The 26496-nt window shown below is 31.7% G+C and overlaps 1 protein-coding gene across 1 annotated transcript in view; it reads left to right on the top strand.

Annotated features, from left to right (window-relative positions):
* The window catches only part of LOC107448109 (suppressor of white-apricot), a gene marked incomplete at its 5' end in the record, with an annotated part of 34066 nt that extends 10336 nt beyond the window's left edge, over positions 1 to 23730 (top strand). The window contains 9 exon segments of the mRNA XM_071184748.1: positions 933 to 962; positions 4493 to 4575; positions 5569 to 5698; positions 9396 to 9572; positions 10551 to 10982; positions 14064 to 14306; positions 21529 to 21910; positions 23148 to 23492; positions 23584 to 23730. Of these exon segments, the coding sequence (XP_071040849.1) occupies positions 933 to 962; positions 4493 to 4575; positions 5569 to 5698; positions 9396 to 9572; positions 10551 to 10982; positions 14064 to 14306; positions 21529 to 21910; positions 23148 to 23492; positions 23584 to 23647 (1886 nt within the window).
* Positions 23731 to 26496: the final 2766 nt, after the last annotated feature.

Genomic DNA, 26496 nt, shown 5'->3' with positions numbered 1-26496 from the left:
ATAATATCACTGCAGATTTTCAATAACACATGAAAATGAATACATAATATTACAAAAGATGTGAGCTTTCAAAAGTACAAGATTTTGGTTACTATTCAAAATATAAGTGTTTCTTCAAAATTTTAAATTTGTTTTTTCTAGAACATATTTAGAAACACTATCCTTTATAAAAAATATATAAATTTTATGTATTAATTAAATTTCACATATGAATATACATTTTCGACATTTTTGACAGTGAGGTTTTTGACGTGACGGTTTAAACCATGGTTTAAACTGTCAAAAACTGTCACATGTCAAAAACCTGCCAACCCTGATTTCAATAAAGCTTGAAAAAGCTCTTAAATTTTATCATTCAAATTAAAAATGTGGAGGCATTATTGAAAGCCATAAAACATTTAAATCTTTTCACATCAAATTTTTTGTTTGTTTGTCAAGTTACGTTTAAAATATATGTAATTCACAAATTTATTTAAGAATTATATTAAAGATATAAAATGCCCTGCCAAATCACTCATTATTAAGTCTGTGAGAAAATTTTTTGTTTTGTTTCAATTTGGTAAAATTTGGCTCTTAGCAATTCCTAGATTGTTACTTGCTCTTGTATGTTGTAACTGTCGAACAACTTTTTATACAAGATTATTAGGCTCTACTAAAGTTCTGTGCCTTTTAATGCAAAAAAACAAGCATTAATATTTTTTTTTATTTTTTTATTCAGAATACTTGAAAGATACTTTTTTTTCTCAAGAATTTTAATACTTGCGCTTCCTTAAAAAAAATTAAAAAAGGAGACAGTTTTATTTGTGACGCGTCATCTAAAAAATTGCATTATTTTTTTACATTGTGTCAAGTGTTTTAGGCTTTAAATTTATTTCAAATTGCTCGTTAGACTATATGTAAACCTGTTTATTTCTTCCATATGCTTATCTAAGGATATGATGCATGTGCATTAGTTCATAAAGGTGAGTTTAATCTGTTAAAAAACATGTAAATCTTATTATTAGAAGGATGGCCACTCTCTCTCTAGAACAAAAATACCTGGAATTCTCACAGAAATTCTCTTATCAACTCTGAAAAACATTGAGTGTTAGTGATTAATAAAATGATTCACACAATTTCAACTCTAATGTGTTGTAATTCATTATTAAACATTAAAACTGTTTCATGTAAGGATTCAAATCTTATGAAAGTTGAACCAGTTTTACCATTATTTATTTTTCTTGTCATCGGTGTTTTCTTTATAAAAAATTCTTAAAAAATTTCGTTCTTGTAAATCAAAAATAGTGGTGCTCAACCTGCTGCCCACAAACTCTTGGCAACGCAAACATCTGATTACAATAAAAAAAATATCGAAAATTTAATATTGCTCATTTGAGTCATCACTTTTTACATGCTCAATTTGTGCAGATTCCATCATATATCTGTGACATTTTTCAGCCTTCTGTGTTACAGAATTCCACATGGTTTTAAAAATCTCAATATTTTTAATAGGATATATTAATTTTGAATTTGAGCGATATATTTTACCATCATAAATCCGAGCAGTGTTTTGATAATTGTTTTGGCAGTTATTACTACTGATTTCTATATGTTTTTTTTAAACCTCTATTCATTTAATACATTATTACGACTCACGAGTTTCGAATCGTCCATTATATAATCATTCGTGATCATTTTCCGGCAGTTTTGTTTTCAAACTCCCTATATTTTAATATATTATTACAGCACCCGAGTTTTAAATCCCGCATTTAAATACTTACATTTTTATGCTCTTCCTTTGTGCAGACTTCACCGTAAATCTGCTTGATTTTTTCCCCCTTTTTTGCAGTTATTGATGATTTTAAAGGTCCTATTATTATTACAACACGCATGTTTTTAATCACACATTTAAATAATATCTTTTTGATGCCATTTATTTGATTCATACCAATTTCATTGAAATCCAAGTTATTTCTCGATCATTTTTTCAGCAAAAATAGAAAACATTTACTATTTAACATAAAACCTTGCACTGAATATGAATATAAATATCTTAAAGGTGTAATATAAACTCAACTAAATATTGAATTCTATATTGCACTAGAATGTTTTTTTAAAAATTTAAATCATTTTAAACCCTATAAATTCTCTTTCATTAAAAGATTTATTTAAATTCATGTTGCTTATTAAGTATTGAATTTTTTTTAATTTTTTTACTTTTATTAAATGAGCATTGCAGTTTTTTTTATTGTTTGAATTTATTTTTAAAGGAACTTTTGTGATTTGATTTTTAAAAAAATCCTTTTCTTCTGTTTATATTTTGATGAATTTAATTTTTATGCTAAAAAGTTTTTTTTTTTTATGTGTAAAAGTATTTAATTTTCTGCAAATGTTTTACTAAGTTGAATAATAAAACGGATTTTGTGTACTTAGAACATGGATGGGTATGTATAAATTTTCATATTTGTCCTCAACCTGTCTAAATACCCCCTTCCTGGTTGGTGAGTGGTCCTTCACTCAAAAAGTTTGCGATCCTGTATTCTAAAAAAATATTTTTGTTTTAGTAAAGGTCTCAGGTTTATCTTTAAATTTAGGGTTTCATGATTATGTGATTCTATAGTAATGTTTTCTACTTTAATCTTATTCTCTTTTCCTTTTTTTGAAACTGCAAAGATTATAATACGATTTAATTTACTACATTGCATGCATGATGTTCGAGTTTGCCACAGTATAAATATTACTAGTTCTATTAAACTGTATATTGATTCATTAAAAATAAACAACAAAAAACAGGTTTATTCTTTCATTTCTAAGTTATCTTGGGATGTTAGTCTAGGGATGAGATTTTTCCGCTTTTTAGCGGATTTCTGCTTTTTTTTCCCGCTATTATTGTTCAAATTTCAGCCTTTTTTATCAAAAACTTAGATTCTCTTATAAAAAAAAATAAAAGAAAAATTTAAAATAAATATTCCGCTTTTTCTGGAAATTCAGTCGTTCAAATAAAATTTTTTTATCTATTTCTGATTTTCATGCATAAACATGAAATCCAATCTGCGTAGCTGCCATTCCTTCTCATTTTTACTTATTTTAGCTATTTTCTTCGCTTATACAAGCAAAAAATAAGATTTTTCGTATTTTTGCCCGCCCGCCAGACAGCTCGTATTTTCGTAATTCAGACGTCTCGCTGCGTCCTGTTTGCTGGCGAAATAATAAAAGAAAATAGCGGTGGATTTGCAGTGAAAATATTTATTTGCTCATTCAATTAATTTTGTAAATTTTTATATATTATGGCCAAACAAAAGCAATACAAACAAGCCTATCCCAAGTTCAGAATGTGCTAATATCTTGTTTTTTATTCACGTGATTTTAATATCAAATATCGATTTTTGTATTTACTTGATTTAAAAGTTGCGCATTGTGATTCTTATTCACGCGATTTAAATATTGTACCTTGCAATTCTTACGATTTAAAAATCCAATATCGCTATTTGTATTTACAAATTTTTAAAATCCTATGTAGCGATTCGTATTCACGCTAGTTTAAAATCCAATGTAGAGATTCGTTTATGTGGTTGTAATATCAAACATCAATTTTCCTATTTATCTGTGATTTAAAAATTAGACATTGTGATTTGTATTCACGCGCTTAAAAAATTTTGCATCGTGATTCATGTTTATGCAATCTAAAAATTAAGCATCATGATTTGTATTTTCGCAATTTTTAAATCCAATATCTAGTTTCATAGTCAAGTGATTTAAAAGCCACACATCGAGCTGCATATTCTCTGAATTTGAAATTAAATATTGCGATACATATTCACATGATTTTAAAATTATGCATATAATTCATATTTATATGATTCATATTCAAACAATTTTAAAATTAATCAACGGGATTTATAATCACATGGTTTGAAAATCACACTTTTTTTGTCAAATTTTTGGATATCATAGCTTCTACATTTTATATATATATANATACATATATTCATATATATATATATATATATAAATATGTTCATAGACTTTTCTTGCCTTTGTTTGTGTTTTTTTATTATATATGTATGTATATATATATTCATGGATTTCCTTTTTTTTTATTCTCTGACTACTCTCATTCCTGGTTGTCTATTTACAAGATGATAAACAACTTGTTATTATCAGTATATCATTCAATGTAATTGAAATCTGTATGCTCCTAAGAATTGATAAGCTCAAATATTTTAGTTATTAACACTTAATTTATAGAACTTCATAAGCTTATTGATATGGGATAGCTAATTATTTCTTAGATGAATTTTTGCATGATAGTTCCGCAAAAATTTTCTATGTTTTTTTTTTTTTTTTTAAACATAAATGCATCTCTAAAATCAGTAAAATGTTTGGTATTTCTCTAGAATGAGTTTTTGTGTGCAGAGTGGCTATCCAGATTAGAAACTGAACTTATTAAAAAAAATTCCTAATAATTTTTAATTTTAATAATTTAAGTTATTTTTATTGTAATATTTTTTAGTAAGCCGTAGTGAAGATGAAGATGATGATGGTCACTATCTACATCCTAGCTTGATGTCTGGAAAGGCAAATGATGTACCCAAAGTAAGACTTTTTTTTTAATGGTGCATTGAAACCTATGTAAGTTGACCACTTATTAAGACAATAATTTGATGGTTCAGACAAGTTGTCAATATATACAAGATAATTTTTAAATTTTTTTTTTTTTGCCAGCTTGGTACTTTTTTAATAAAATCAACATGTGATCATGTAAAGATTATTAATTTAACAGAATTATTAGGCATTATTTACTAATTACTAGTGTATATTCCACCCTCTTTTTTTGAAAAGGTGTTTAAGCAATTTGACAATTTATGTGTTTATCCCTTTTTATATTTTGTTTAAATTAATACTGATAATTTATGTGATTGTAGAACCAATTTTCCAAGTAAATTCACTTCTCATTCACCTGAAAAATCTATAGAAAGTGCTGTAAATTGGAATAAATATAAGTAGTGAATATGAATTTGTATTTGACTATTATTTATTAAACTGTCATATTCTAATTAAACTTTTCATCATAAATTATTTTAATATTAAAAATTGCCAGATTTTGCGATGAAAAGCATTTCGTAAAACCATTAGAAAATTATGTGAACAGGTCGTAACATTGATAATTCTTGGAGGCTAGCTTTGCTGCAAGTATAAACAAGTGATACACTTAAAAATTTTTCATAAGCAGCTATTTTCAAATTGAGTGTCAAACTCAATTTTGCAGTAATGACATTTTATTTTTTAAAAAATTTGGATTCCATTTGAAAAAAAATATATATATGTATATATATATATATATAGTCATTAAATTTTTAATAGAAATAAAAATAATTTGAAGGGAAAAAATGATCTAGGAACATAAATACAAAGAAAACAGATCTTTCAGGTAAGGTAGCTATTAAGTTATTATTATTAAAATTAAGTTATGTTATTGTAAATAAAAATGGATGAATTCAAATTGAAATGTTTTATAAGAAGAAAAAAAACTATTTTCTATTTTTTTTTTCAATGCTGTATTAATTTTTAAATATTTTTGATTAATAGTTTACAGTTCCAACTATCAATTTCCGTCGAAGTGATGATGACAGTTATTCTTTACTGGTGAAAAATTTACAACAACATCGAATGGAAGAAACTCCACAGCCAGAAATTCTGGAGGAAAATTCTAGTGATGGTAATTATTATCTCTTTGATTGATTTCTTTGATTGATTCTTTTTTTGAAAATTGTTTCACTATTGTTGATCAGGTGCGTTTATGTGCTGTGTACTACTCTGTTCACTTGTTACCTTGTAATTTTGAAACTGGCAAAGACAAAGAAACTGTATATATATATACATATATATATATGTGTGTGTGTGTGTTACGGACGGGGAGTGTCGATGATAAGCTTCAAAGCAGTCTAGGGTTGCATTTAAAGTTTTTATTATGAAAAAAACACTTAAAAGACAATACAAAATAATTAGAGCTGGAACATCTTTTGGAGCCGTCTCCCTGTTGCTGTCCCGTCAGTGAGTGTAGAGGGAGTCTGCTTTAATGTAGATGACGCTGCATGGCGTATGCAGCACTTGTCCATCCTGATGGGTCCCCGGCCAAGCTGAAATTCTAAAAAACAAAATTTTTAAAGTTGAAATGTTCTTTTAGCTGCAGAAAGCTGAAAGGGAAAAATACAAAAAGTCAATAGTTTTTGATTGAAAAAAAAATTGAAAAATCACTGTTTTAGTTGAGGAAAAAAAAAGAGTCTATGCAATGTCTATGTGAATTGTGGGACCACAGTTTATGAAATAAAAATGTTTTTAGGAATTGTCCCATGGTTTCATCATATCAGCTGATGTGAGATTTGGGCCTTCATGTCTTCCAATCTTCTTGACATATCTGTCATTGGGTCGAACATTCACAATTTCTTAAAGGGGTCTTACCTACACGAAATAGGGTTTTCTTAATAGCAATCTTGTCACCTATGTTGTATTTCCTTGCTTCTTTATGTCTTCGGTTGTACCGCTGTTTACTTTGCTCTTGAAACTTTAAAATATTTGTTTTGGCATCTTCTCTCATTTGTTGCTTATTTTGTAATGACAACTGGAAATTTTGTTCTTCGAGGATGGCCTTAATTTTGATGTCATTTTGATGCCTGTTAAAAGCTCGAATGGCGTATATTTGGTAGCGGTTGAAACTGTGCTGTTAATTACTCATTGTGCAGATGTTTGTACCATTTATTTGGATCTTCGAGTGAGAGTTTTGTCAGTATTGGTATCAATGACATTTTTCAACTTGTCCATTTCCGCGAGGTGTGATTGAAAGGAATTCTATGTCTTCGCAATATTTTTGAAATTTTGTTGAAGTGGATGCTGTTCCTTTATCAGAAATTATCCTTCTTGGGTTTCCAAATGTTGTTTGTTGGAGTTTAAGTTTTTCTAAAGCATCATGGACTGAAGTGCATTTTGGAGGATAAATCCAAAGACATTTTGAGAAAGCATCAACGACAGTAAAAATATATTTGTAGTTTTTGTTTGTTGAGGGTAGAGGTCCTAAAAAGTCAGTATGGTAAGGTGTCAAGTGGTACGTTACCTTTTGGAATTGGATATAGAAATCCTTCTTTTTTGTCAAATTTTTTGGATGAAAGTATGCACTGTATACAATTAGAGATAACATTTTCTACTCTCTTTCGCATGTTTGGAAAAAAGAATTGTCGTTTTAACAAATTTTCCGTTTTATTTCTGCCTAAATGTCCTTTAGAATGTTTTGTTTTTGCATGTACGATTTGTTTTTGCATGTCAAGTGGAACTACCAAAAGTTCTTGATCGTTGACTATTTTGTAAAGCACATTGTTTTTTAATGTCTAATCAGGTGCTGAAGAAATATTAATTAGTTGCTTTATTCTTGCTGTAAACTCATCACTGATATGTGCTTCTCTTATTTTCTGTGTTGTTTCGTTATATTGTGTGACCATAACTGGATAGCGGCTAAGAGCATCTACATGTTGCATTCGTTTACCTGGACGATGCAGTATTTCGTAATCAAAATCTCCTAAAAAGAGTGCCCACCGTGCTATTTTGGGTGTTAGATCTTTTTTTGCCATTGTCTTTTGAAACACCTGGCAATCTGTATATATATGGAATTTTGAGCCTATGAGATAGTGTCGAAATTTTTTTAATGCTGTAACTATGGCTAAAACTTCTAATTCGTAGCTGGAATATTTCTCTTCTTGGGGAGAAGTTTAACGACTCATGTATTGTATGATATGGAAATTGTTATCAGAATCCTCTTGAAGGAGTATAGCACAAAATCCTTTAGCACTGGCATCACAGTGGAGTTGTAATGGAGCACTTTGCTGATAAATAAATACTATTCGCTTTTTCACCGAGAATATTTATTAATATTTCTGATTTGAATTCTGGCGGAATATTTTTGGTTGTTAACGCACGTTCTAAAGAATGAAAGAATAAGTTAAAATTTTCGGGTTTAGTAGGAATCGGCATACTAAGTGTTTTAACTGATTTAGTTAGACTTTCGAGATCTAAAGATGAAGTTCTAATCACCGCATTTGTGTTTCCGGAATTATTTTGATATGACCCGGAGTTAATTGATGCTAATTCGATTTCTTTTTCGATTTGGGCTAGCTTGATTTTTTCTTTTGCGCATTGTTCTGCTTTTTCTATACGTTTTTTTTTAAAGAAATAATGGTGGCATTATCTGGAACATCTATTCCTAATTCCTTGACGGTATTAATTAAATCTTCTGTTTTAGTATTTCGATACATGCTTGATAATAAAAAGGATTGATCCTACCTGGTTTGAAGATATCGGTGTTTGTTGACGTTGTTTTCACTTATACAAGCTATCCGTTTGTTGAGTTAAGTATTCACTAATGGTTGTATTGAATGTCACAGTGTCACTACGATGATAAAAATTCGCTAGTTCACTTTTATTGTTGTTGACGTTGAATGTAGAAGTAGAAGAGCCTGTATGGCTTATGTAGAAGAGAAGTATGGATCTCCTAGTTCGTTGAATGTCGATGAAGAAATTTCTTAATTGTGGATGGGAAAATTGGTCACACAGGCGGTTGAATTAGCCCTTGTTGTAGAAGATATTTCTTTAGACAATTGGGCGGGGAAATTGGCCTCTTGATTTGTTGATTTTTCGCTGTAGAAGATATTTAGATCTGGAAATGTACCATAGGTGGTGGGATTAGCCTTTTGAAGTTGAACATTTGTCAGCAATAGTTCGTTATTTTCAAAGCGGGAAATTGGCTTTTCAGTTAAGGTGGGAGGATTGGCCTTTTGAAGTTGAATGTTTTTCAGCAATAGTTCGTTGTTTTCAAAGTGGGAAATTAGCTTTTCAGTTCAGGCGGTAGAACAACACACACATATATATATAACGTCATTGCCGAGAGAGGAAGGATAAAAGCAGGTCTTAGTCAGATAAAGAGGGCACAATATTTATTTAATAACTATTAGAGAGAGAACAATCATCCAAGTGACAGAAAATCAAAGTGCTCGTCGACAAAAGTTAGAAAAAATCTTGCGGAGTAAATTAGTTAAAATGTTTTGTTTTAAGGAAAAAGAGAAATCTTAATATTTATAATTGGTCTATTAAATAGGATGAGGGAAAAATATGTTTATCACACGTTAGAAAAAGGAAAGAGGATAAAATGTTAATTAATGCATTCTTGAACTAAAAATGGATTAAAAGACAGGATGTAAATATTAAAGTGTTGCAGTGAAAGAGCGTTTTGTTTAGAATTATAAATTAAGAAAAAGATTAGTTGAAGCTTTTTATGTTACATATATGTAGTCTTGAATGCATGAACCCTGTTATTTATTAATTTGGCTAATTTTATGCCATCAAAAGACTTCAAAAAAAATTAATTTCAGATTCGAAATCTATGCCTGCTGATTGCAATCAAGAAAGTAGTGATTTCCGTAACTTAATGGCACTTCAGAGTCATCATATTGTACCTCCTCCACCTGACATTCAACCTATTGTAAATAAAATGGCAGAGTATGTGGCCAAGAATGGGGAAGATTTCGAGACTATTGTCAAAAGCAGAAGTAAGGCATTTGTGATTTATATTTATTAAAACAATGATAACTATTGTGATTCTTATCTGCCAACTATATTGTCCCATTTTTTTTTCTATTCTTCTAATTTTATCAATAAATCTGGTTTTCACATTTTAGAAAATTCTATGAAATTGAAAAAGTACCTGAAAATAGATATTTGAAGATTAGAAAAGTAGAATTTTTATTGAGTTAGTTTCTTCTTAGAGTATTTAAATTGCAATGATTTTCAACTTCATATTTATAAAAATAAGATTTAACAAAAATCAAAATTTTTATACTGTGATGTGTGGTGCATAGGGGAGAATTAAAACAACCAGCTAGCTAACTCTTTATTTTATTGTAAACAACATGACTATAGTTAGCACTCAGCACATTCACAAACATAACGTATAAAACATATATGAAGAAGAAAAAAATAAGGAGCTCTGCGTTGCGAGCTTTCTACTGTTTGTTCGCACTCTCTCACTGTCTGATTTTTTTTCTAGTTTTCAGCTGGGGGGTGTTGCTAGTTCCAGTTTCTCCACAACACTTTTTTTTTTTTTTCTTTCATTTTTATATTGAAAGTTATCTTATTTTTAATGTTATTTAAGAAACAGTTTTAATTGTCTAAAATGAGTTAATATGTTACTGTTTAAAATCATGAATTTAAAATATGTTATAAAAAATTCCTCTATTTAAATGAAATTTTTTTAAAGCCAATTAAAATTTTTGTGTTCTTAGTGAATTTTGTATTTTATTGATTTTTGATATGTATAAAATTTTCTAATTTACATGAAAATATTTTATGTAGTGTAATAGTTTGCTTAAAATTTCTAATTCGTAAAAATCTACAAGCATTTTTTCATTTTAAGTCTATGTTATATGAAACTTAATCTTATCTGAATTTATATTTTGCTATCTATGAAAAAAAAAATTATTAAGAATTAAAATGCATATAAATATGATGGTTTTTGTTTATTTTTTCAGAGGATAAACGTTTTGACTTTTTAAATAGTGGACATGAGTACTATAATTATTATGTTTACCAAAGAGATAATGCTAAGAAGCGTGACAGTGGCTCATCAAACGAACAAAATAATGCTGGTGCAACTTCTCCCAGCTCTGAACCACGGTTGAAAGGAAAGGAAAGTGGTATACCATTCATTTCAGTTACAAGTGATGCTGATGTTCCTTCCGAAAATGTGTCCTCGAATCGAAAAAATCTAGACTCGGGGAATGTTAATTCGCGTTCAATTATTGAAGATTATGATGCTCTATATTCTCTTGATTCACAAGAAACTCCTGAACTGCAACCGATGGGTAGCCAGGATAGTAGTGATTCTCTGGACTTTCTCAATTCTCCTTCAGATGTTGCTGGAAAAGAAGGATCTAAACCTAAAATTAGCAAAGTCTTGAAAGGTTTGTAATAGCATTCAAAATATAAAAAAACTCACAGGCTTGGCTCAGGAGCAGAATTGTCTGCAACACTATTTTTAATAAGTGCATATGTTCTGCTAGTGCTATCAAAAATAAATAACTTGTTTAATTATTACTGTTTTTTTATGACAAATAATTTTTGTTTTGCAACTGAATTTCTACAAAAAACAAATGTTGATTAGTTAAAATTCTCCTTCAGATGTTACTGGAAATGAGGAATCTGAAATTAGCTAAGTCATGAAAAGCATTTGAAATAAAAAAAAATTAATGAAAGCTTTCCGTACCTTTCTTTTTTTTTTTTTTTTTTTTNTGTTCCCTACCTTTTTTTTTTTTTTTTTTTCCTTTTTTTTTTCTTTTTTTTTTTTAAAGAAAGAAAGAAATACTTTTAGGCTTGGCCCAGGAGCAGAATTGTCTTTTAATCCTGCAACAATATTTTTAATAATAGCAAATGTTCTTTTAATACTATAGTGCATTGTATGTATTAGAAAGCGGACTGTAGTGTTTTGATTTAACATTTATTAAACAAACTTAATAACATAAATGAACTATATACACGAAGAAAATTATTATGACTGCTGCAATAGCAGTAAACAATGAAAGGTAGCTCATGAGAGAGCTGACAAGTGAACTTCCTTGAGTGAACGAATGCTTGCTTCTCGGACAGAGATGCAAAGTGGAGTGGGGGGCGTGATAAGGGTAAACCGCGTAGGCGTATATTTTTGAGATCTAACAACTATCAAAAATACATGGGTGCTTTTGTTCAGTCCCCCAAGGATTGAAATCAGTCTTGAGAAAAGATCAGTGGTCTGAATTCCATCCTCCAATTAATATTTTTTATTTCCAGTTTGTTTTTTTAATTAACCTTTTGGGAAAAAAATTACATTTCCTCTTTCTTAAATAAAATGACATATTGCTTGTTAAAATAAAATAAGAATTATAATTTTTTTAAAAAACAGAGCTATTTAAAAAAATTATAAAATAACATTGTTATTTCTTAATGGTTGCAAAATGATCCAGTAAAAATGTCGCACTAAAATAAAAGAATAGGATTGACTAAACATCTGCTTTAGTTTCTATTCCCCTTCCTCATATTGAGATGCTGTGCAAAGTTAGAATAGGGTACATTTTTAAAAAATTAACTATTATTGATCTAAGACAAAATGATATCAATATAAATGAAGAAAAAAAAGTAGAGGTAGGAATGCTCCAAGAAAGGCTTAGTAGTTTAATTCAGCAATTATTGTAAAAAGATGTTACCTGTTATTTTTGTTTTGTTTACAGCAAGAAATAAATTAACTCATTGAAAAAAATATATATATGTGAGCAATTTTTATGAAAAATGAGTTATAAATTTCTGAAAAATAATGCTAGACCATGTTAATAGGTCAAAAAATAAGTTCAGTTTTGAAATTTTTTTAGAGTGGAACCCATGACACTCACTTTCATTATTACTGTTCTTTTAACGAAAAATAATTTTAACTAAACTAAATTTTCACCAAAGGAAACCTTGATTAGTTAAAAGTCAAATTATGTATATTTCCCTACATAATGAAAAAAAAATTATTAGCAGTTTATAAAATTTTCTTCGTCATTTGGACATTAAATGTTCTGTATGAATAGGTAATCAAGTTTTTTGTCTTGTCAATCATTAGGGATGAATTCAAAACCATCTCAAATAGTCCCAATAGACTAGAACAGTGTTTCCCAAAGTGTGGTACGCGTACCCCCAGGGGTACGGGAACAGTTTAGCGGTGGTAAGCGTTCTTAAGCGAAATATCTTGCAATAAACGAAACTCGCAAAACATTTTATTTAAAAACAAAGCTAGCCATGAAAATTTACGATTACGTTTTGGCTATTGTTGCAGAGGTAACAGTTAATAATTAGTGGTGTCAACAGCCTGTTGTGATTTTTAGCTTTCGTGCAATTTTTTTATAGTACGAAATACATTCATTATTTTATTAGTGGTACACAGCGTTAGGAAAAATTTTGAAAGGGTGCGCAAAAGTCATAAGTTTGGGAAACACTGGACTAGAAGCTAGATCATCCCCATAGCCCAGGCAATTTTAAAATCAGCAAATCTAGCTTTTGAGCAGTAAACTTGAAAGTGCTATTTAAAAAAAAAAAAATGCTATTTCGTAATTTAACATGAAAAGAATAATTTTTACTTTTATTTTTTATGATTTTATATTCATTGAAAAAAGAAAATAGGTAATTTTTTTTTTCACTTTTAAAATGTTAATTGATCTGTTAGACTTATATAATCTGTTGTTATGCAGACAACAAAGTTATTTAAAAGTTATCATCCATTGTTTATTTACATACATGATTATTTTATCATGTATTGATTTTAAAAACTGATAAGCTCAATTATTTTTATGATTTAAAATTGTGTTGATCTTCATGCACTTTATTGATGTAGAATAATTAATTATTCTTTTTGCAAATGTGTAGAAAGGATAAAATCTTGTGGTTGGAATTAGTTTTGATAATTGCATACCCTCCAACTTATGAGGATTTTGAAAATAATTCTTTCTAGTGGTAGCGAACCAAAGTAGAAATTTTTAAAGCAAATGGATCTCTCATAAAACTTTTATCAGAACTTAAGAATCTAGCCATATGGCCTGCACTTTTATAAGTAATAGTGGACAAGTTACGCTAAAATTAAATTTTTTTAAATATTAAGACATTAATTTTGCTACCGTCTGAAAAGAAGATTTCTGAAACTACGGAAATTCCGTAACCGTTGGAGGGTATGTAATTGCTTACTTAATTTTAACAAGCAAAAACACATTATTTTTTTCAAGACTTATAAGGTTAAAAATATTCTACTTCAATTATAACGTAAGTATCTTAAACTGTAGACTGTGCTGTTAACAGTTGACTCTTGCCTTTAAATTTGTTAAGTGGATAACAGTAAAAAAGTTATGTTTTAGCTCAATATTCATTTCCAATCATAATCACTGATTATTGCATCCCTTATTTAAATGATTTCTTTATTTCATTCGTAATTTTATTATTTTCTGCTATTAATTTATTCTTGTTTTTCTTTCTAATTGAAATAGGTCCTATAAGTTTTTCATTAAAGGCAAAAGAATCTGAAACTTCAACAGAGAAGTCAAAATTGACCCCGGTGCTATTAGGTGATGACTCTGATGAAGATAATCCTGAGAAACTCTTAACTGACAGGGAAGAATCGGACAAACTAAAAAGTTATTCGGATGATGTCCATTTTAATTATTACCCTAAGCCAGTTGAAGAGCCTAAAATACAAAAGCCCAAAGATGAAGCCTTGGAAGCAAAACTAGGTAATTTGCCTTTTCATTTGAAAACCCATTCTTCGTACAGGGTTGTTTTTTAAAAGAAAGAAGGTCCTCCAGGTCTAGAAATTAATAGCAAGGCATGGAATTTTTTTTGCAGAATTCTGCATTTCTCAAGAAGATTGATTTGCACACTTCCATGTATCAGAATTTATAATCCAATAAAATTTTCGCCGCAATTTAAAAAGTAAGAATTAGGTTCTACATTCTAGAATTTAAATTTTGAAACCTTCGCTGAATCGAGTAAACGAGGTGTTTTCAAACATGTGACTCTTCTGCAGTTATAATTTTTGGTTTGTCAGATTTTCATAGTTTTTAATGTTTGAAACTACGACGGAATTCTCAAATCTAGATTCATATTCGCACAATTTTAATATCTAGCATCAATTTTTGTATTTACCCAATTTAAAAAGCGTACGTCGTGATTCATATTAAAGCGAGTTTAAAATCCGATGTTGCTATTCCTATTCGCTGGATCTAAGAAATCATGTGCATTGCGGTTCATATTTATTACGCAATTCAACCATCCAATCATGCGATTTGTATTTTTGCGTTCTTAAAATCCAATGTTAATATTCATTCGATTTTTTATTCCAATATCGCTAATCTTGTAAGAACTAAGTTTTTTCTTAAATTTGTTACTATAAAAGTGATATTCTTTATTGATTCCTAATTTAACTATAAAAATAATATATAACTATGAATAAATTATCTTATCGAGTTTTTACGCATAAAATTTTCAGGTTTTTTCAGTTTGTGTCATAATTACCCCTGATACTTAATAAATCAACACTACACATTCAGTGACAAAACTGACAGGCATAAATCAATACATATAAAAATGTGACAATAATTCTAATTTTTTATTATCCTCTGTGGTGACTTCAGGTTAATAGACTAAGCAAAACAGATTTTTAAAAGCTCATCAAAATCAGTTAGGGCCAACTCATAATATTCAAAGTTGACCAGAATGAAGTAGTTTTTGCGATGAATTTGCTCATTAATATTTTATTTCAATTGATTTTGCATTATTTAGATTTATCGAAATACATTTCAAAAGACTGACTATAAATAAATGTGGGGTTTCAGATAACTTTAAAAGTTCTAACTAGGCGACATAGTCTTCATATGCCATATACTTTGATTATACTTTAGTTTACTTTAAGGAATCAATAATTAACGCATAATATTTTGTTACAATGTATAATATTGATCCTATGAGAATAATAAATAGACTGATTAAAATTTTGGAAAACTTTTTAGTATTGGTTCTGTCCCTTGCAATTGCAGTCCAAAATTCTGGAATCTGGCATATATCGTTCTGGAGACATACATACTCACACTTACACCATTATAAACAATAATTTTAAAAGAAAATCTTAAATCTTTAATGTAATTACTGTTTACTTTTTATACAGGTAAAGAAAAATGCATAGCTCATACTTTATTTCTTATCAATGAAAAATCCTCCCTCACCAAACATCTCCAAACTTTTCGATTGTCGACTTTCTTTTTATAGCTTTTAACTTTCATGAATTTTATGTGTTGCTCAAGTACTCAATAATTTTTCTTTTTAAGTTTGTTTTCATTCTCCAAACAAGGCCATCCTTTATAGGTCCAATTTTTTTTTTTTTTTTTGTTTTGTTATTTTTCTTACCCAAGTTAGAAGTAATTTTTCTTTATTGAATTGTGCAGGTTTCACTTTTGTAGATTTATAGTTTTAACATGCATGATTTATAATGTGATCTAATTATTTTCTGGAGTGAGAAAAAACTTCTGTTGTAAGTTTGCCCTTAATTTCAGTTTCAATAAAAGTATTTGTAATAAAACCCTCTTTTTTAAAAAATTCGGAGACTCTTTCAAACTCTACTTCATCATTGATCTTTAGTTTCAAATAACTAACTGTATAAAAAAACATTGTTGAAATGCCTCAATAGGGTTGATCAAATTCATTAAAACGCTCATTACTTAAAGTAATTTCAAAGTTACGATAGAACTTATCATAGCTTCGAGTTTTGTGTGATTTATAATAAAAAATGCTTGATTAATTTAGGCTCTTATTTTCTAGTTTGATTAATTTTATTTTTTTTAAAAATTAAATTGTGGAAATTTTAAAATAAAAACTATTTTTTATACATAATGATAAATGCAAATAATTGTATAGTTAGTGTAATACTTTAAAATAGTTTTACAAAAGTTTTCTTGTCAAAATTTTGCAGCAAATATTTTTAATTTTTAAAAACTGTAATTAATTGAACTTTTTCTCTAATTGTTTAAAGAATAGTGCGAATACCGCTGCTATATATGTGATTAGACTTAGAGGTTGGGCAGCTCTAACGAGCAGGGCACATCGACCAGAGATCTATTGTACCCAAACCCTAAATCATGATTAGCATGAAAGCCCTATAGCTGATTCAGCAGACACCTTACAGGAACATCTTGCAGTTCCCAGGCATTGACGCAATGCTACCCTAAATGCTCAAATCTTTGAGCAGAATAGGCCTCACAATCACAGAGTATGTGTCGTGATGTCTCTTCTTCAAGATGACAACCCCGACAAAGTTAATTGGATTATATTCCCATTATGTATAGGTGTCTCCTGAGGATGCAGTGTCCAGTAAGAAGACCAATGATCTTCCTTAAACTGTTTCTATTAAGCTTTAAAAGGTCTTTTTGACGTACACTAGGACAGTCACGATTTAGCTCCTTAGCTTGTCTCTGACCGTCAGCAGCTCGCCATTACTCATGGGCAATTTTGCCATAGAACTTGAATATGGATGCCCTGAATGAGGTGGGAGAAATTCCAAGTGCAGGTTCAGGGCTCCAGAAAATTGCATTCGAGCCAGCCCGTGCCGCTTCATCAGCTAGCTCATTTCCACCGATACCCGTATGTCCAGGTACCCAATGCAGGAATACCCTGTTATGAGTGGATAGGTCACAGAGGACCGAGAAGCATTCCCACACTAACAAAGAGGTGAATTTACACCTTGACAGTGATAGGAGAGCAGCCTGACTGTCAGAACAGATGCGGATAGTCGTATTTTTATATCCTTTGTCTAAGCATATCTTGTAGCGCAAGATAATGGCATAGACCAAAGCCTGAAAAACAGTGGCATAGTTTCCCAAAGGAAAATGAAGTTTGGTATCGTCATTGGAGCAATAAATTCCTACTCCTGATTTGGCACCAATCTTTGAACCATCAGCGTACCATATTAGACATTTGCCTTTAAGCCACCGAGGAGAATTAAATCATTCATCTCTAGTAGGAAAATGGATCTTGAAAGGCTTATGAAAAGCATATCTTAGTGACATAAAGTCACTAGGCATAATAAAAGAGGGTATATCCATCACTTGTGAAACAAAATGACCCCATGACACGTGTTTGGAATACTCTTTCCATAGGCCAAGGTACATAAGACGCTTTATGCCTGTCTGAGCTTCAACTTCAATGCATACGTTCAATGGAAGAAACCCACGTAAGCTCTCTAGAGCAGCTGTAGGAGTGGTCCTAAGACAGCCTGACAGGACTTCACAGACCATTCTTTGTAGTCTATTAAAATTAGACCTTGCGGAGCTCAATCTAGTCTTCGATCACCAGACGACTGTGCCATTAGTGATGCTAGGACTGATAATCATTGAGTATATCCAGTAAATTATTTTGGGGGATAATCCCCAGGTTCTACCAATAGCATTTCTGCAAAACCAGAAAATCTTTCTGGCCCTGTTGGTACAGTATTCAAGATGATAACCCCAATTTAGTTTGGAGTCAAAATAAACCCTGAAAAACCTGACTTTCTCCATGAGTTCCAATTTATAATCCAGGTAGTATACATTACCTAGATCAAGTTGCCTTTTTCGTGTGAAGACTACACAGCTTATCTTGGATGGATTGACAGATAAGCCAGAATCAGAGCACCATCTAGCTATTTCTAGAAGTGCATTATTCATGATATCAGAGATTGCTTTACCATGTTTGCCTCTGACAACAATAACACCCTCATCAGCGTACCCATACACCATAGGATAGGGGACAAAACCCCTCCCTGGGGGCACCCTGCGGTTGCATGCACTTTCATGCTTGCGCCCAATAAAGAGGAACAAACATACCTAGAGGATAGCAAACTGGCTATCCACCTAGTAATTATTGAGTTTATGCTTCTGTTTCTAAGTGCATTGATGATAGTCTCAAGAGGGACTTTATCAAACGCACCTTCAATATCAATAAATACCTCAAGAGCAACCTCTCTATCTGTGATAGATTTCTCAAGCAGGTAGGAGAGCTCGTGTGTCTCTGAAGTATCTGTCAATTAGCTTTTCCATAGCTTTAAACAGACAGGAAGTGAGGCTGATTAGTCTGAATGATTTAGCCTCAAAGTAACTTTCCTTACCTGGTTTTGGTATGAAAACTACCTTGGCATTTCTCCAAGAGAAAGGTATATATCGAATGCTATACAGGATTGAAAAATCCTGCATGGAGTAGGGGCTAGTATATTCACCCCCTGAATAAGCATCATTCGTGTGATGTCATCCATGCCTGGTGACTTGTAGGGCTTAAACGACTTTATAGCCCATACAACCTTCTCATGGGAGACCAGCACCTCCCAGTCATACTTACTACAAGTAGTTGTCGGAATAACATGTAGATGTTCATTCTCCACAGGATGAGATCCAGGGAAGTGTGCTTCAAGTAATTCTCCAAGAGCCTCTTCCCCTGATTCACTGTATCTTCCGTTTGTAAGACGAATGGCATTTAAAATCTTTTGTAAGAATTTTTGCAATCTTTGCGGTGGCAAAAGTAGTGTTAATACCACCACAGAAAGTCTGCCAAGAGCGACATTTAGACGCTCTGATAGCCTTATTATAAGCAGTTAGAGCGTTTCTGTAGGACTGCCATTCTCCAGATTTCTTTGCTCTGTTAACTAACTTCCTACATTTCTCACATAATTTACTAAGCTCAGAAAACCACCAAGGAACTCGCCTTGGGGAGCTAGTGGACGTAACATTACATGAAATATGATATGAATCAAGTATGATCTGTTGCACTTGGTCAACAGTCCACTCCACATCATTAACATTATTGTACTTACCGGAGAAGCCCCCTATCTTCCTCTCCAGTGCTGCTCTAAAGGAACCCCAATCAGCTGTTCTGGGATTCCTCTTTATGACCTTCAGTCCTGAGAGGCCTTTAATGGAAAAAGTAATTAGTTGGTGATCTGAAGCAGTAACTGCCCCAGATACCTTCCAATCAGTAACTTAATCTACAGAAATAGATACATAAAGTGAGGTCAATGACTTCCCTTCTGTTACTTGTAACAAAGGTAGGTTCATTGCCTTTATTAAGGACATACAAATTAAAATGTAATATATGTTCCATAAGAACATCTCCCCGCTGGTTACAATCACTGCTACCCCACACTGTGTGGTGAGTATTTGCATCACAGCTGAAGATGAATCTACAGCTTGAACTACAGTAGCCAATTAAAGCCCTAGTAATGTCAGCCATAGGGTCCTTCTCCTCATAGGGGAGATAGGCTGAAACTATGACAAAGTCAGAGATTGTCTCATTGTCATAGAATTTTAGCTTTACAGCAACTAAATCCCTGTTAAGAAAGTTGACAAGATTAAGGGCATTTAGATTTGTCCTAGCCACTATGCAGGCCCTGGGAAGGTCACAACGGGTATCATAAAAAATATTAGAACCTTTAACATTGAGACCCATAATTCTACCCTTTCGGGTCCACGGCTCTTGTATGAGAGCAATATCTAGTTCTCCATCATTTAACCTTTTAGCCATAAGGCTAGAGGCAGCAATGCTATGATGGAGATTAATCTGACCTTGATTGTTGCCACAATTGGTTAGCAGTATAAATGAAACCAGAATAGCACCTACCTACCCTGGTTATAATTAGAAGACAGATCTTCCCTTAACAGCTCTAATGCTTCGGCAACACCAAGCATAGAAGCTGGTGAGTCAGGTCATAAGGTTACGTCTGACTTGGGGTCCGACCCTATCTCTGAAAAATCAAGAGCCCCAATTGAACTTACCTTGAAATCAGGGGAATTAGCCTTCCAAGGTTCATCCTCCTGATCTATTTCCTCCTGGTCATCAGGTTCGAAAGACACGACATTCGATGTTGTTGAAGCCTCAGCTGCTTTTTTACTGTTAGGATGGTGGATAATCTTAAAGACACCACGATCCACTCCAGTAAGTGCACAAAAATTTACTCTCACAATAGCTTCCACGTCTTCAGGCTCCATCTCAAAGATCCATCTGGAGGTGCCCGGTCCCGCAGCCCTTTGCAGAACCCTCCACCGCACAGACTTCAACCCTGGGTTTAGTCTCTGAAGATGCCACAGAAAAGTGAATTCAGAGAATCGCTCTCTGGTCTTAAAAGCTACCTTCACAGGCCTGGGTAGCTCATCAGCATTTAAAACTTTGAGCATAAGGTTTCCCAAGGCTTTTCCATTAAAGTGGCCTTTCCTACAGTGTACTTGTTGCACTGCAATACCAACGCTCCTCTTTGGAGGTGATTACTGTGGTGCCAGACACACTGTCCCCTGAGTGCCTCTGTGGACCAGAGACTCCTACAGAGGAAGGGCCTGTACCTTTGGACGCCTCACCAGCTTTCGAAGTAGACTGCAAAGCAGCAGTATAAGCACTGGGCTCACCCGAGGGCTTACCATTTACCATGTGCTACTGGAGGCTGTGAAGAACTTTTCGTACAGGAACCTCTGCCTAATTCCTGAGCACTTGCCTTGTTAACCTGCGCGATGGATGATGCCGTATCCAAAGCTTTACTTTCTCTCATCATGTTGGTTGCCTGCCATTCAGTTACCCAGTGAGGGGTATCCAGGGGGCGCCGTGTGGAGGTGGCAGGCATTACCCTCCATATATGTGATTAGTAGTAAAAAAAAAGTCTTGTTTTGTAAAACTGATTATCGAAACATTGAGTATGAATATAGATACTGCTGGTTCACAATAACTTAATTAACATGAAATTAATTATGTGTTATTAAACTTTTTAAATTATAACTTTTCTTTACTTATCAACTCTACTATTTATTAATTAATATTGCTATCTACTGTTACAACTTCTATTTATCAATTTTAGTTTAACTATTCATTATTTAAAAGTTTAAATTAATAATACGAAAAAAGAAAAACAACACATTTTATCATCACTCTTTTCTTGCATTTTTTTCCTTTTAGCTGAAGAACGTATTAAAGATAAGTTATTGGCAACTGCAAGAGAAAGATTAGCTCATCAAAGGAAAGAAAAACAGTTACAGCTTGAACAACAACAGCGCGCTGAACAGCTTAAAAAAGAAAAACAGCAACTCTTTGAGCAGCAGAAAAAAGATAAAGAACTTCAACTTGAAAGGAAACGAAAAGCAGCTCTATTTCTGAAAATGCTGCAAAGGAGAGATCCAGATTCTGCTGCCACTGCTGCTGTACCAGCTCTTCTAAAAAATGCAAAGAAAAATGATATTCAAGATGGCAAAATAACTAAGATTACAGAATTTTGGTCACTTCCTGACACATCAAACCAACCTACGCCAGAGCCTGGAATTCTGTTTCCTTTAAACAAAATGTAAGTATTTAATATTATTTTTTATTTCCGCTAACTTTTCATTCTTAGTTAAGCAATATGATATCTTATCCAACATTCTCTAAATTGGACATTTTTGCACTAAATACATTAAACTATATTTTAAAATAAATATTTTTCTGAAAATTTTGCTAAATCTGTTTCTATTCATCGCTCCCACAGAGTTATTTGTGAAATCTAGAATTGTCAAAAAATTCAATAGGGAGGTTGTTGTATAATTGATACAATTTTATAGCAAAAACTGGCAAAAAAATTATACTAATTTTAATGCATTTTTTAGTCAAATCTGCGACAAACATGCAATCTTAAAATTGACTCTAAAAATAGGCAATTAATATAAATTAATCGATCTGTTATTATTATCATTATTATCTTTTGTAAAAATTTCTCTGCAATATTATTAAATTTTCTTGATTTTTAAATTAAAAATATTCATTTGCATAACATTTAACAATTTCTTGTTTTAATTTTTTTCATTAATATGACCTTGTGTGCAGTTCAATAATACTATTTGCTTATAAGTTAGTAATAATTGTTTTTAAAAATTATGCTTCCTGTTTCATTTTTTGGTTCTTTTCTTAATCACAAATTAGATATGTGATGTTCACATAATGTGACTCTTTAATTACTAATACAATAAATTAAATTTTTAAATATGTCTGTTTTTTGTTAAAAAAAAATTATTTGTTTTTATGTATTATCATATATTCATGTATTATAAGAACTTCATATTAAATTTGTATTTGAAGATACTTATATCATTCCTGATCATTTGAAATGTTCCTTCACATTCAATAACTAATGAAGACCTTAGTTTTCCTCTTTAATTAGAGTAATTCATATGGCTGTTACTACTTTTAGACTCATTGTTTCGAACATTGTCACCTCTTATAAATTACCCAAGTATACACTTATGTTTTAGACACAATAGGAATGTTTATGTTCAGACACAATAGGAATTTCAGAACTCTTGCTCGTCTGAGTTTCGATGGGTGATATTTTGGCAGAAAAAAGAACATAAATTCTGCTTGTAGTGGTCAGGAAACCATTGAAACTAGCATTATCATCAGGCTAAGGGCTATAGACCGGTAGAGCCTCTAACTAGTCAGAAAGGGCAGTAAAAATACAGTGGCATTTAGCAATGGGGGAAGGAAAATGTGGTGGCTCGAATTAAGTTTTTTTTTATTTATTCATTGATCTTCCTTTCTTTTATATTTAGCATCATATCAACTGAAGATTCTGGTTCCACCACCATCATTCCTGGTATCAAAACAGATTGGCTGGATGGTAATTCAGATGGATCTGCACCAGAAGAGCCCTCCTCTAGAGTTTCTGATAAACCGAGTAGTGATTCAGACAAAAACATATCCTCAAAGCCTGAAAAGAAGAAGAAGAGAAAAAGAAAGTCTCGATCACGCAGTAGAGACAGGTCGCGTTCATCCAAGTCAGCCAGGCGAGTGAAAGATAGGCATCGCTCAAAATCTCCACCCAAACACTACAAATTGGAGAAGTCTAAACGGGAGAAGGAGAAGCAGCTTCCTGCTGCTTATGCAAATATTAACCGGTATTTATTCCACAGAAAATTTGTTTATGCTTTTTCTTTCTTTTATTTGTTTATTTTTTGGATGTTTAATATTATTTCAATGTTTTTTTAGCTCAAGAAGTCGCTCTCGTTCCCCGAGACGTTACAGATCGATGCCTGCTTGGAGGAGAAGGTGATAACAATCTAGTCAGATTTATTTTTATCGCCATTGTAAATCAGTTTTGTACATTTGTAAATAAAATTTTAAGTTTCTTATTGACTTAATCTTTTTATTTTCTTTCTTATTTTTTTTTTAAATTATAGACAAGTTACCATGTATTCAGAAAATAAAATATAATTTGTAAAATTGATTTAAAAAGGAGAAGGAAATGTACAATTTGGTGTTTTTTGCTTAGAAAACAAGTCATTTATTATCACCCGGTCTCAAAATTAGTTACAGAATTTGTCAACAGCTGGCTCTTCTGAGTAGAAAACAATGTTTTCGAAATAGCAACTATTGGGCACAATCAGAGAACAAAATTAATATAGGCTATTGCAGTTACTGTGAGGAATCGATGCACTGCAAAAAGCTGGTGTAACTAACTTTTTTGCCAAAATTTATTCTTATATTTATGTGGATAGTTAGTATCTATGTAGCTTTAGTCTTATAAATCTCTGCATTAAAAAATGTAAGCTCCACAACGCATATTTTAGGCTTCAAACTTTACTAATTTTTTATTTTGCTATGCCAAAACTATAAGTCTTAGAAGCGTGAATGTTTGGTAGGAAAATATACAAGGAGTATAGTGGCATAAAAAAAAATTTAAGTTTGTATTATTAGTTCGAAAATTATAAACTTAAGTTTGTACTAAAAAATACTATAGGGGCTGATCTATAGCTTATATAAACGAGACTGTATAGAGTTGAAAATTAACTTGTATAAGGGCCCATTTTCATTTATTAATATAATGCGAGTTTTTTTTTTCTTTTTTTTTTTTAATTCTAATGATTCTGAAGTTATTGTAATTTCAAGTGCTTTTTCACATTTTTTTTTTTTTTTTTTTTTTGTATTTTACAAATAGTTTTAAGTTNTTTTTTTTTTTTTTTTCATTTTAAATAATAAGTATTTCTTCTTTTGAAAAAATTTATCACTCTCGAGATCTTAATTTTATAAGCTCAAGCTTGACTAATATCAAAAGTGACCAAAAAATTTATAAATAAGAAAAAAGAGAGATAAATGCTACCAGATATTTTTCCAACAATTTTCAATATGTCTTGTTATAGGGTACAGCATTTTATGTATTGTTAAACGAGTCTAATTTATCACTTCTTATTGTGCCACATATTCTGCACCCCTAAGTATAATTATATATATTTTTTCTAACTGCAATTGATTAATTTTCAAATCCAGGTAATCGTTAAGCTCGTTGAAGTTAACCATAGCTGTCAACTGTTGATTGTAAGTAAATCGTATTTGTTCCTATGTCAACTGTTGATCCCATTAAATCGTACTTGTTCCTCTGTTTTAGCCTTGTTTCGGAAACACGATTTTGGGGCAAAATGTTCTGGTTATTCTAGCGCCTCTTCTCTCCTTATACTGATTTTTTTTAAACTAGTAGCAAACTTCTTAAAACTGGAAGTTGATTGAAACTAGAAGCAGCGCACGTGATTTTTCTGCGAATATCGTAGAATTCCGCGTATCTCAAGACCATTGATTCACGGATTTCTGCGAATCAAAAACTTATAATCCGACGAAATTTTGAAACTTTTGCTAAAACCCGTTAACAAGACGGTTGCATACATCATTCTTCCTCAATTAGTTTCTTTTGGTTTGGCCCTTTTGAATATTTGGAACCTGTAAATATTGCGATTCTTATTCACGCGATTTTATTATCATTAATTGATTTTCGTATTTACCTGATTTAAAAATTATACGTCGCGATTCGTATTCACGCTATGTAAAGATCGTACATTTCGATTCCTATTCACTCAATTTAAAAATCCAATATCGCAATCCGTATTCACGCGAGTTTAAAATTCAATATCGCGAAAATTACTGGTGTGATATTCTTTATTAGTAGGTAATTTAATTAAAAATGTTAATTCAAAAAAATTATGTTAAATATGAAGCATGTATGGTTTATAGATTGATATCGATTTTTTGCGCGTAAAATTTCCAGGTTCTTGTCACCCTGGATCATGCTTTGTGTTCCTATTTTTGTTTTAACAAATTAGTAGTGTCAGGATCCTGATTCCTCTCCCACGCATTTGATTGACCCCTTGACCTGAGGGTCAGAGGGTGAAGGACACTGGAGGTGTCGTCCCCTTCATTGGGGGTGGAGCAAAGGACTGTTTCTTATGGGAAAGAGGATTTTTTAGAGAAGAGATTCGTTTTGAACGCCGAAGAGTAGAGTTGTAATGGAACGATGATAGAATGAGTGTGAACGAAAAAGAAAGGGAGCAGTTGCGCTCCAAGAACATTATACTCAACAGCTCATGTATCTATTTGTAACTTTTCTGTAAATAATTCTATAATCAAGAATTTAATAATAAATAAGCTATAATTGAAATAATCCTTGGTCATCCTTAATGAGGAGTCTTTAAAAACGAACCAAGAGACAAAATGTCTCACAAATTGTCGCAGCCTGACAGGATGGAAGGAAGACTGCTATGCTAGTGAAAAGAATCATCGCCGATGCCCACTATGAGAAATGCCCAGTAAAGAGTGTTGCCTCATGGAGTCAATCTTGATAGAAGGATGCCTACGGAAATGCCTAGTGAAAAAGATTGCCTGAAGGAAAGGGTGACGGTGGACTGACAACATCGACGGGACTATTATCGCCGGAGGCGATAGGCAGCCAGTGCTACCCCCCGTGACCGGTGGCCATAGAGTGTGGTTTCAACATCGACTCTCTGACAAAGAGGACAATTGAAAAGATAATAAAGGGAGGTAAGCTTTATCTCATGCATGAAAAGATAAATTACACGCTCACATTTCTGGGTAGAAGTTTAACAAAAAGGGTAGTTAGTTAAGGGGATAAGTTTA

This window comes from Parasteatoda tepidariorum, chromosome 1, assembly GCF_043381705.1.
Source record: "Parasteatoda tepidariorum isolate YZ-2023 chromosome 1, CAS_Ptep_4.0, whole genome shotgun sequence".
NCBI lineage: Eukaryota > Metazoa > Arthropoda > Arachnida > Araneae > Theridiidae > Parasteatoda > Parasteatoda tepidariorum.
This window is presented reverse-complemented; position numbering and strand designations above follow the sequence as displayed.